The following is a 13,516-nucleotide window of genomic DNA, read 5'->3' on the forward strand; positions in this document are numbered from 1 at the left end:
AGATCAAATTCAAATTTCAACTCAAGAGGTGGACCATATTCCAAGAAGAAATATCATGGAGATCTTTATGAGTAATGGGATTTGTATCTAGTATTTAGGGATAAGTTGAGACAAGTATGGATCTAGTAGATATTTAAGGGATCTACATTTATTGAGTAGATATCCCTAATTCATGTATAAATAGGAGGAGCATCCTTCAAAGGAAGCTAATAGTTGTCATTTTATTCATTAGCATCAGATTTATGATTGTTCATTCAACATGAATAATATCATTTTCTCCAAATCATGAGTTATGAGTGTTGTTTGATTCTTAAGATGTGATAGTTGTTCTTGTGTGCTCATTGAGGAATGGAAGGATCCCCATCAACCACAATCTGCATACAACTGTAACATAGTTTGATTTCTGTTATTTCCTTTCATGCAAGTGTGCTTTACTTTCTATAAGTGTGATTTGCTTTCTGCAAGTTTGATTTACTTTCTTACATTTGATTTGATTGTCATTAAACTGCTTTCTTACTAGCTATCTTAGTTTGCTTGCTTGACAACTAAATCACTAGTTGCTATTTACTGCTTTCTGGATTAATTTACTGCTTTCTAGATTATCATAGTTTGCTTCTTATAGTTGTTCATAGATTAGTTTGCTTTTGAATAGTTTAGAAAGGCCATGGCGTTAATTCATTCATTCCATCTTTAGAATTTAATTTAGTTTTCTTGCATGAGATTTCTTTTGCAGTTTTCTTTAGTTATATTTGTAATATGTATTCCCTCTCTCTTTCAATTCTAAACAAACTTTCTACAATAGTTTCATTTGAGGTCCCATATATTTTGGTTTGCTTCTAAGTTTACGAAACCCTCGGGTTGACATATTAAAATGACAAAGGATTTAGCATACCATTAAAACACCCTACAGTGGTCCCATATCTTGTCAAAGTCAACTCTTCAACAACCACTTGGGAAACCAAGTTCAACAAGGATTTTAGGGTTTAGGAAGCTCCTTTAAAAGTAACATCCCCTAAGCCAAGCCCTCAAATCCCTATTCCCCTATCCTAGAGAACCATGCACCTTGCTTAAAAGGCAAGCAAGTCCCAGTCTTGAGTCTCTCCTAGGAAAGGGTCATCGGGATCACTTCACATCCATTTTAGTTGATTTACCCTTCATAAGTGATTCTCTATATATCGGGTCTCCTCCCATCTACGAAAGTCCGTAAAGAGTAGGAAGCTTTAGTCGTGGTGACAGTGAGCTTTAGCTTCATTGTTGCTCTTGACCTAGCAAGTGCCCCTTTAGAACCCCCTACTAGTCTGAGCAATAACACAACCTGCTACAAAACTCTCAACGCCCAAACAAGGAATCTGCTCAGCAAAAATCTAAGCTATAGCTGCTCTCTCTACCTACCAGAATTACTCAACTGGAAAACCGAATTTTTCTGCCAACCTGCACTAAAAAATCGAACTTCCCCAAGCAATTCGATCTGCTTGGCTTTGCTCTGCGCAGCCTCTAGAAATTTGTCCTGTTGCTCCCTCTGAACAGCAAATTTTTGCTTCTGCTTCTGAGCTTCCTCGTCTAATCAATCACGCTCTGAAAGAAATCAGGAAACTACCACACACATGATAAGGGAAATTCCAACCAGAACAACTTATCGACATCTGAATCACAAGAGCAGAAAACTAAGTCAGACTATATATTTGAACCATTCAAAACAGGAACAACAAATTTATGTTCCAAGGAATTATGAAGTTTGCAAAATCCAGTCCTATGGTAACCACTCATTACAAATTTCCAGTGATCGGAAGATTCCACAGAACATTAATCTAGGATGGTCAAATCGATTCTCAATCTGACAATTTTGTTTTTATCACTCAGAGCATCATATCAACATGTATCAACGAAGATGACAGTTCCGAGATGAGAAGACGTTCGAAACCAAAAATGAGATCAAGCCTTTTCATCAACAAGCTTCAAGGACAAAGCCTTTTGAGGAGGAAGGCAATGTTATGAACAATATATATATATATAGAATGATGATAATTGTAATAATGATTAGTTATAATAATTAGTACTGAAGAGGCATGTTTAAATGGGACATGACCTTCCATGAAGAGATACCTGCCTAGGGTATATAACCAGGCCCTCACTCTCATTTGTATCATCTTTTTTTTGCTAAAGCAAGAGTCGTGCCTTCTTTTTCATTAAATCAAACGAAATTTACAATATATACATTTTTCCATCAAACTGTGTGGACCAAGGAGAAATAGGAATATGTGCTAAGACAAGTTCCCAAAACTTCCCGCCGAACACTTTTAAGAACCGTCAAAAACAAGTTACGGGAGTCATTGGGCACCTGAGCCCTTCTTGCAAAAACCCTCTACTTAATCACTGTCGTCCAAACTTCTTAAACAATCCAATGCTGGAGATACATATCGCATCACAAAGGAGCAAGATGTTTAAACCCCGACCCCACCGAACCGCTCGTACAATCCAAATCGTTGATCGGACATGATCAAATCAGACGGTGGAGTTGCAAATCGTGCACCATAAAATCATTGAATTTTATCGTGCGATGAGGATGGTTTTCAAACCCATCCCACATCCACGTGTCAAGCATTGTATGGTATCGCTGCCAAGAATTCGAAACCACCTTTAACTTGAAAGTGGTGCGATCGCACCAAAACCATTCAAGGGGTGGTTTTGTCTCCCAACACTGGGAAAAATGGGAAATGGTGCCGCCAGCACAGTTATTGTTCTCAACCTTTCTTCTGACTGTGAAAACCCAGCGCCCTCCTTCGGGGATTTTCAGCGAAGTGATGACTTTAGCTGCAGAGGCCGCCTCTGGCGGGCTATCCTCCGTAGACCTGTTTGACCAAAATTGTGAATCCTGCAGAAATATGCTCATTGCGTATTAGCTTCCTTAGTTCTGTCCTGATACACTTTTTTATCCTCTTCTGCCTGGTTGTGGCAAGTCCACTCTTCCTTGCTAGAGTAAGCCCTCCAGCAAGTCCACTCTTCCTTGCTGGATATTTAGATTGTCGTGTCCCAGCGTTGAAAGCTCGGCGCGTAGTCGTGGGGTCTTCAAAGCTCTTGGTCGAGTTAGGCATCGGCTAGGTGAACTCCACCCGCTCCAATCCAACCCGGCGATGTGTGTAACACTTTGCAACCTCTGGGTATCTCCATCCTCCAGGTCGTCGCTTCCTTATAACACATTGCCTCTGGCACTCTCCCTTTGGGTGTTATCTCTGGGATGACGTGTCCCGGTCCTTTCCTTCCCGGTCGCATAGACTCGGGTTTCAATACGATCCTTCCAGGCTATTCTTTCTAGGTAGGGTCCACCATGCCACATAAGCCCAGCACTTCCAATTCTGTCTCCCGACTCTGTCAGTTGTCGTTCCTCGGCGCCATCGATTGACGGACTTTCCTCCAAATGTTAATTTTGCCTAAGTGTTGACCTTTTTTGGTCTTTCTGCTCTCGGCTTCCCTCGGCTCTGCGTTGGACTCCCCCTTCGGCTCTGTCACATGGTTCCGCTATGTACTCTGATTGCACTCCTCCTTACTCCTTTTACATTGTGCACATAGCACTACTCCAGTCCTCCCACAGCCCCTCTCGATTGTACTGTGCACGTAGTACAGTCCTCTAATCCACTCACATCCCTTCACAGCTGTACTGTGCGTGTAGCACAGTTCTCTGATCCTGCAAGCAAGGTTTAAGAATGCATGAGTCCCTCCTAAGCTTTAACTCCTACAGTCGTTAAATGATTGGATCTATGCATCCGAACATTAACAAGATTAAACAGTGACAAAAGCTAACACTTCAACTGCACTCAAAACAAATTGTTCTGCATTTATATATACATAATTAGAAAGAAACAAAGGCCCTTGGCCTGAAATACAATGATTTTTCCCTCTCTGGCCTTTTGGCCTCTCTCGGCTCCTGCAAGCCTCTTGCTTGTCTCACACTCACCCCTCTCCACTCTTCTAATTTTAAATAAAAATATTTGTACAAGGAGGACTGAAACTAATTTAGTTTTAGATCCTAGAATCTCTCTAGATCCATAATAATCTCACCTAGACCCCTCAACTTAGGCCTATGAATCTTATCTAAGATCTAACTAACTCAATATTCTCTCTATCCCATTCTCGAGATCTCTCTTTGAGAGAGGTCCTATTATATTAATCCAGCTTTTGTACATTTGTCATAAAAACGTAGGAAAAATACATAAAAATAAATAATAAAGTCAAACATTAGGGAACCAACTCACTTAGTAAATTGCTTTGACCCTCCCGGTCAATTCTGCAGTAAAAATGGTGAGTTGATGCTCCTACATCACACCTCCATGGGAGAAATTAAACAAATAATATAATCAAGGAGTGGTTGTAACCTACAACAAGATAAATCCAAGAAGATAGGGTGAATTAGGGTTTCAACCATGCTACGACTTCAACAAATAAATAATAAAATATTTCCTCCACATGTGCACCCTCCAATATGAAACTCCAAGAATAGTAAGAAGACCAAGCAAATGCATGCAATGTGTCACGTGTGATCCTCCTCAAGTTCTAAGTGCACACAAGGGGACACTTCTCCTCATGTGCTACACGCCCCTCATAACAACCTCCAATAAAATAATACATATGTGCCAAGTCAAAGAGGTAAGGGTGCTCTCCATGATAGCTGAGATAATGCCAAGCGTAGCTGAAAAATCCATGCAATAATGATTAGAGAACACCTACAAGAGGTGCACCCTAGAGGACTGTGCCATGTAACTATCTCAACCAACCATCGAATATTAAATATCATCCATATGAAGGGCATCCTAGTAAGAAGTGCCAAAGTGGTTAGTTTGATCAATATGCTTGCCAAAAACATGTGTTGTTTTTGAAAAGTTAAAACCATTAACTAATTTCCCTCACAAACCAAACTGTCTTATCAAATAGGAGTGTCAGAAAATAGAAAAGAAACCATATAGGTCAAACTGAATGGTTTAGGGATGCAAACAATGTATGATAGATACCTCTTAGGGTAGTAGTAATCAGTGCACAGGAAGCATAATAAGATTTAGGTAGTGTGGAGTGAAAAAAAAGGTACAAGAGCTGGGGTACAGGTCCAGAAACTTCACAATCGTATTAAGAGTATACTGCCTCTTTGAAGGCATGATCCGGGAATTGATGACTAACTTCCTTCACTAGAGCTTAAATCTTATGGGTTCATACAAAACATGAAATCATGTACGAAGTAGGGGGAGATAGAATCAAAGTCAAGAGGTCATAGTTTTTTAATGTCTTGAAAAAGCTAAAAGGGTTTTAGCAGCTTATCGTTGTTTCTCTTTGGGAAGGAACAATAATTTTCTGTGAATATCTGATAATATCAGATATCGAAATTATTTTGTTTTCCAACTTTTCTATGATGTCCTGGTTTTCAGGCACCCAAATTAAATTTGTTTTACATCACTATGTTTCTTCCTTTAATTAATCTTTAGTGTAAAATTCAACTAACCATGGTTAGGGTGTTCAAACAACAAAAAGACATTCACTTCATTGACATGCTTGTGAATTTTTCATCATGGTTCGAAGTGGAAGTAAACATGGGAAAATATCAGAGGCTAACCAGGCCTATTAGTGATAAGTTTCGAATGAGCTTCCATTTCCCAGGGCTTCCAGCTATAAATCTGAAATCAAAGAACAAAATTCAAGTGATAAATCTCCAGCGACGAGAAGTCCCTGTTATTGCATAAAGAATCACTCAAATGTGTAAAATTGACAGGCATGAAACTAGACTGAGATTTTTTTTAAAAGGCAACTCATTTTACCTTTATCATTGCTAAAAGCATAGTCAAACAGCAATACAAGACATGCGTAACACCAAGGACAAAGAGAAGGCGATGCAGCTGCTCAAGGCTTTCATATGAAACAAAAGGCTCCTGACCCTACAACAGAAAACAACCAATTCTAAAATCAACTCTTTTGCCTTATTTTTGTTCTCTTGAATGGCCTTCAGGCTTACAGCAGTTCTCGAACTCTTGTAATCATGATGTCAAAGTAATACAAAATCTAAAATAAAATTAGGAATCCAAAGAACTGTACTAGTGGAAAGAAGAAACTCAAAATAAATTATTTTCAAGTTGAAAGAGAACAAGAATGCCTAGTAGAGACACAAAATTTGCAAAAAATTACCTTATTGCAGGGATTGCTAACAACAGGCTGTTGTTGATCAGCAACGTGTAAATGATATTGTGGAGTGTAAACACGGCTAACTGATGAGTGGTTTAAATGTTTTTCATCACTTTCATAATCTTTCTTGGAACAAGGATAAAATAGGCTACTGTATAGTGATGATTTCACGCAGATATCAGATATCCCTCTTGAAGATAGAGACAATATCAACGATATCAGTCCCAGTAACATCAGCTCTGTTAACACATACATACACACACATTCTTATGCTTAGAAAAGTGAACCTACATTCATACATTTCAACTTGTATTCTCCTCCACTCATGAAATTACGGAGTACAGATTAAGTATACACACTTACCCTGTTTGATCTTCTCTAGAGCTGCCAGCAGAGGCTTCCGCTTTGTTTTTACCAACCACTGCCCCCAAACCCAAAGACACCACAATTAAACTCATATTTTCGTTCTCGCGTTCAACATTCTTCAAGTTGCTTCTGTCCTCTGCCTTGCAGGGAAAATGACTGTGATTCTGGTTTATAAAATAAATGCTTGCATATGGTATCGACATTGTGATTTTACTTTTTCTGTTTTCCAAAGACTATTGCATACGCGTCACTGCACTCACAGAAGCTGGATGCATTTTACAGTTGGGGTGGGGTAAGGAAGATCCATCAACTCTCGGTATGTGTGTAATGGTATATTTCTGGACCGTGTATTGGATATACTGAATATGGACACAAGCAGAGACCCATCTCAATCCGGGTCTGATATTCACCTCGTAAAGCTCAAGAATGCATATTTGAGTTCACACACAGACATATCCAATACGGAAATTCAAAAACTTTTTAATATGAGACATGGATTTAGAAGAGTCTAGGGCGTTACACACCCTTGCATCAAAAGAAGTGAAATGCGCATTCTACAGTTGGGGTTGGGTGGAATGATTTATCAACCCTCCATACACGTGTGTAAGAAAATACTTTGAATCCACAAAATCCATTGGGGTAGTAGGGTAGGGTAGGCTGGGGTGATATATCAACTCTCCATCTATGTGTGTGAAGGTACATTGAATCTGCACTATCCATTAGGTGCATGGAATATGGACACTAACAGATACCAGTATGATATTCACCTTGAGATTGATAAACTTGTTAATGTGCATATTGAGTACACACATTTTCAATGTCTAAGTATATATCAGACATGGACTTAGATGGGTTTGTGTTTAGACATGGTGATTTATCAGCTCTCCATATATCTGTGTGTGAAGGTACATTGAGTCTAAACTATCCATTGGGTGCATGAAACATGGAAACTAACAGAGCCCTGTATGATATTCACCTCGAGATAGGGAAGCTTGTCAATGTGCATTTTGAGTCCACACACTTTCAATGTCGAAAGTATATGTCAGACATGGATTCAGATGAGTTTGTGTTTAGACATGGTGATCTATCAGCTCTCCATATATCTGTGTGTGAAGGTACATTGAAAATACACTATCCATTGGGTTCCTGTAATATGGACACTAACAGAGCCCTGTATGATATTCACCTCGAGATTGGTAAGCTTATTAATGTGCATTTTCAGTCCAAACACTTTCAATGTCGAAGTATGTACCAGAGATGGATTTAGATGAGTTTGTGTTAGTACAATGAGGATTGCATTCCTTCCTGGAAAAATAAGAAATGACTTGCAGATTTCAAAAGACACAGATTAAGTAAAACTTACCCCTCCAATACGATGAATAGATCGTTCCACCATAAAACAGATGGCGACTAGAACAGTGGTAACTGTAGCTACAGACCATGTTGGAGTTTCAGCCAGGGATCTCCCTTCTCCTGCCATGATTTTTGTTCTGCTCAATTCCAACGGGGAAGGAGATCCTTAGACACTCGTTCCAGATGGTTGGCTGTCTCTACATACTTCATTCGCTTTCTTACATGTAATGTGGTGTGTCCGGCGGATGCTAGACAGTGCCTAGTTTGCACATTAATTGCACTGCTATTTATTACATCTCTTGAAACGAGAAGCTTTGCTCAAACAAAACAAACAGCTGCTAGTGGAAAACAATACAGTAGGCCAGAACTGGTAAAAGATCCCTTGGAGTCTTCACATCTCCGATGACGTGTCCACAGTGTGAACTGCTCCGACAATACCAGTGCGTTCAGCGGTTCATGAAATTGCTGGCTTGGCTCAAAATTTGATGTTTATTAGGAATCTATCACATCTGATTCCTGGGCCTTCTGTTTTTTTGTGACTTACTTGGGAGATAATAATTTATTAGAATATACGGAAAGGGGTTTGAAAAAGGTGTTGGTTTACGAGAAAAAACTTGCACATTCACTTTTGGTCTTTGATCCTCGTGAAGAGATTCCATTCACATATGGATTTCGTTTAAGGGTATTAACGAGAAAACTTGTTAGGAATCACAGAATAGAATAGGATAGAAATTATTTCAACGTCCACGAAGTTAAAGATAGTTTATGGGACAGATTGCTTATTCATCTACTTGATGTATTCGGTCCTTTTTTTGTGAAGCTTCACAATAAATGCTCCCATCTTCTCGACAAACCCCTCGTTAAATAGATTATCCCAAGAGCTAGCTATCAGCGTATCTGCATAACTTTCCCTGTTGTCTTTGAAGGCCTCACATTCTAAAATGAAATGTTTTTCTGTTTCCACTTTTCCGGAAGAACAAAAAATGCATACCCTTTCCTCCCACACTTCCTTTGGCCTTTTCCAGCGCCCTGTTTCACAACGGAGTTGATGAAAATTAGTCCTTAACTGAGCAATAAGAATTTTGGCTCTCCAAGAAATATTGGCCTCTATGTATGCTTTTGGTTGATGATTATGAGTGGGATTAAACACATGCAAAAAATTTGTGATGGTGATAGATCTTTATGAGCAAAAAGAATATTTTCTTGGGATAAGAATTTATATCAATAAAACAAAAATGGGGTAGGAATAGGAGAGGGAAGTAAGAAGTTTTTATGTGAAATATAATCAATAGTTTAGTATGGGTTATAAATAAAATTAGTATAATTACATTAAAAATATTAATGTGGTTGATATAGTTGAAGGTTTCATAAATATAACAAAAAAAAGTTATTGTAACACCAAAAATATCTTACTAATTTATACATTTATCTGATTAAACATGTCTAAAAAAAGTTACGAGTCAATTTTAACTTATGAAGAAAAAAAAAATATATATATATATATATATATGGTGGAACTTATTAAAATTGGAATAATCTCAAATCTCTAGAAAATTGGTGGGCCGTTAAATTTATTAAAAGTCAATACAACCAAACAAACTCTCTAGGCCCTCAATTAAAAAAATTAAATAAAATAAAGTCAAAAGAGCCTCATCCACCTTAAATTGAAATAAGAAGCCTTCCCCAAATATGAAAATGTTGTTTTGTTTTTCAAAAACGCTATTTTCAATGTGATTATTATTATTAAAACAAGTGTTAGGTAGTAGCTAATATTTGTCATTTAATTTAAATATAGTTAAATCTTAGTTTGGACTACTTCGTTGATCAATTAAAGACTTGGTAAAAAAATAGATATGAAAGTGAAAATGTTGTGCTAAAATGGTGTTTTTTGGTGAGCACCCTACCTCTACCTCATTGGTTGTAATAAAGCTCTATAATTTTATTTCATCATACTGTTTTGTTCAAATTGGTATAGAAAAATTTAATTTCAACTAAATGAAATTAACATTACAAATTAAATTGTATTTATAGTTTAACATTACAAAATAAATTTTATTACTTTTTAATATTATTTTAATTTATTTATAGCTAGAGTATCTTATATGATCTAACTTTTCATTATTAAATTTTTTGTTTTCTAAAAGATTAAATAATACCAATTTTGAAGTAATGTTATTTGTTAAAAAATCAATTAATAGTTTAAAACAAGAAGTGAGCCATTTATGTTGAGGATCTCGCACAAACATCTATTTCTAAATATGTAAAAAAATAAATTTTACAGTGCTTCCAGTGTTTTTAAATATGTAAAAAATAATATTTTACAACTTTCAAAAATAAAAATAATATTGCCTAACATTTTAAATATTAATATTTATATGAAACAAAAATAATTAATATTTTAAAAGTAATATTTTCATAATATTAATATTTATATGAAACAAAAATAATTAATATTTTAAAAGTAATATTTTCATTATTTTATATAAAACATGAAAAAAAATATAATCAATTTATCAATACAAAATTTAGGAAATTTAGTGTAAACTATTATTTCATAATTAATGTAAAATTGAAAACAATTTTATTAATCAATAATACCTAAACTTAAAAAATTATTATAAACTTTCATAATTAATATAAAGATAAAAATAATTTTAAATTTTAAATTAAACAATAATAATAAATTTGTAAAATACATATTATATAATTAATTTTCTATTATTATAACTTTTATCCTTCTACAATTTTATTTTTAAAAAAATAATATTTTTTTTTAAATTTGTGTTGTTTCAATATTATTAAAGTAAAAAGCTAATTAATAGTTGTGAACATAAAGTAATCCATTTATATAAAGGAAAGTGCCCTAATATGAATTCTAAATATATAAAAAATAAATATTTTACAATTCAAAAAAGTTATTGAAAATGTGTTTAAGAGTTTGTATGCATTTAGATTTAAAATATAAATATGTCACTTTTTAGCATTTTGTAAAAAAAAAACATTCTAAGATTTAAAATACAAAACTCAACACTCCACTCATTTGTCAAAAAGATTAAAACAATATTCTAAGAAATCATAAATCTCACTATTTTGAAAAAATGTTGCAAACCAAAAACAAGTTAAACAATAATACTAATGAAAAAAAATAATAAAATATATATTTTTCCATTATTATAACATTTATCTTTTTAAAATTTTATTTAAAAAATTAAAGTAATACCAGTTTTGAAGCTTGTGTTGTTTCAATATTATTATGGTAAAAAGCTAATCAATAATTGTGAACAAAAACTAATCCATTTATGTAGAGGAAATTACACAAACATGCATTTCTAAATATGTAAAAAATAAATATTTTACAACTCTTAAAAATTATAAAAACATGTTTAAAAAATACAAAATGTGTCTCTTCACTCTTTGGCATTTTGTAAAAAATATTTTAAAAACACTTTCCCATTGTAAGATTTAAAATACAATGGGAACTTTGTTTGCTTAGAACTTTGTCTAAAATGCTCTCACAAAAATTTTCTACCAATCACAACACTCACTCTTTCCACAACACACATAATTACCACCATCTGGGTAAACCATAGAGTAGGGAGTTGCTTGGGGCAATTGTTGTTGTTAGGATTGCACGTGTGGCTTTCGTCACAATTGTAAAAGGTTTTAGCCTCTGTTACAGTCCCAAGATATACAAATAATAAAAAGCAATGATTAATTGAAATATAAAAATAAGCAATTATTGAAATTAAAAAGAAGATTATTGAAATTAAAAAGAAGATTACAAAGCGCTCAAAGAAATGGTTGTACCATATGATAGCAAGATCAATAAAACTAGTGTAGTCAACTCCATAAACATTTTCAGGTTTGGTTGTACCATATGATAGCAAGATCAATAAAACGAGTGTAGTCAACCCTATAAACATTTTCAGGTTCATAGTTCCTACATTAACTCTCCCCATTAATAATGAGTTTAAATGGATTGAAAATGCTTAAGTGTTGTGTTTACTCTTCTTTATAAATATGTTAATTTTGCATATTAAAAGACCATTTAAAATCTATCTTTTACACCTTAAATGACATATGAAAATATCATTGTAAATAAAGAAGGTGATAAAATATTATAGTAAATATTATGATAAAATAATTTATAAATAAATAAAAATAATGTAATAGCTCTAGAAAGCATGAAAATGTGAAATGACATCAAAATTGACATTTATTTTTAACTAGACACTATTTATATCTTGAAAGATATAACAACCTTGTATTTTAAATATTTGGATGATCTTAGAGATTGAGAGGAGTAAATGACCCTCTCCAAAATAGATATGTTAATATATGAACATCATACTAACAAAAAAATGTTTGTTATAGTGATACATGTTTAATATTCAAAAAGAAAGAAATTGGAATTTTAGAGACTCTCTAAAACATTGGTAATATCATTTTTTGGAAAACCATGAAAATATTAAAACAAACCAATGTAGATGGAGTCCATTGATAGTTGATATTGGATTAAATTTAATCTTAGTTTCTTGCAATCTTCAAGGGCACCAAGGTTGTTGCTTACCATTGTTCTGTTCAGATCCATGGTAAATTGGGTAACCCTAACGGCCTCATCACAACTAACCTCCACTGTAATTCTTGCAAGCTCGGTCATGTTTAACCGTTGATACCCTATACACAGCTGGAAAGCCAACATACAGAGGTTGTGATGGGAAGTTGTGTCGCAGACCTTGCGGACCAGATCTGAGGATCAAATCTGATTAGGGCCAGATTCCTCACCATGGGTAAATTGAATACACGCATAAATTAAACCAACGAGAAAAACAGTGGAACATATTACAACCAGAAGGGCTTTCTTCCTTCTATGTTTCTTTGCCTCATGGCTTAATGCAGGAGGTGAAGGAACAATCTTCTCGTATCCTTTATAAGCATTCATCTCTCTGTCGATATCCAGACACAGATTGGACTCAAATTTCTTAGGTTCTTGGTTCTGCTCCATACCTTTAAAAGATGAGATTTAAAGAAATGTATGAAGAGAGACGCGTTGTGAAAGTCAAATTGGAACAGTGGGTTGGTGGACATAACAATTCTTTGGTGCAAGGAAATGGAAAGCACGATCAAAGGTGTGTTGTGAAAAGCATATGAGCTCATATCAATGGCAATAATGTCACTGCGTCAGTAATCTTTCCTAATATATCCCACATCTAATAGAAATGCAAACAAGGTTCAATACTTTCCACTCCAAAATGCAATCATTCCTATTTTGATCCACTGGTTTTCCGGTTCCACTCTATTTTGAAAACTCGAGTAATGGAGTGGAGCATGGCACACGGGTATCAAATGCATCAGGTGCCAAATGTATGATTACACAATAAGAGTGAATGTTTTGCATGGTTGTAAGGGACTTGCATATCCCTATGATGTTAATATACTCTTGAATAACATAATCACTTACATGCATATGTTTATTGTCTGACATGACCAACTGATTGTGGTTATGTGTGATTTTCCATTGTATGATATGTGTGAATACCTTGAAAAATTGTTGTGTAAGGTTTGTGGTTAGTATTGTGTGTAATTGTTTAAAGAATACCCAATAAATTGTTGTGGTGTGTGTAAATCTATGGGTTGT

The 13,516-nt window shown here is 34.9% G+C and overlaps 1 protein-coding gene across 3 annotated transcripts in view; it reads right to left on the minus strand.

The window, feature by feature from the left end:
* Window positions 1–8,412, minus strand: part of MLO4 (Seven transmembrane MLO family protein) — a 457,964-nt gene extending 449,552 nt beyond the window's left edge. The window contains exons 1-5 of one of the 3 annotated variants that reach the window (XM_089383765.1): window positions 7,889–8,412; window positions 6,523–6,580; window positions 6,163–6,398; window positions 5,799–5,915; window positions 5,597–5,657 (exon numbers count right to left, since the gene is read on the minus strand). In XM_089383765.1, the coding sequence (XP_089239891.1) occupies window positions 5,597–5,657; window positions 5,799–5,915; window positions 6,163–6,398; window positions 6,523–6,580; window positions 7,889–8,005 (589 nt within the window). In that variant the 5' untranslated portion in view covers window positions 8,006–8,412. The remainder of the gene's footprint in view (window positions 1–5,596; window positions 5,658–5,798; window positions 5,916–6,162; window positions 6,399–6,522; window positions 6,581–7,888) is intronic. The other 2 variants (XM_089383764.1, XM_089383763.1) reach the window with 2 other exon arrangements.
* Window positions 8,413–13,516: the final 5,104 nt, after the last annotated feature.

Source organism: Pinus tabuliformis, chromosome Q, assembly GCF_031772625.1.
Source record: "Pinus tabuliformis cultivar Carrire ecotype Pingquan chromosome Q, CPIR1, whole genome shotgun sequence".
Classification (NCBI taxonomy): domain Eukaryota; kingdom Viridiplantae; phylum Streptophyta; class Pinopsida; order Pinales; family Pinaceae; genus Pinus; species Pinus tabuliformis.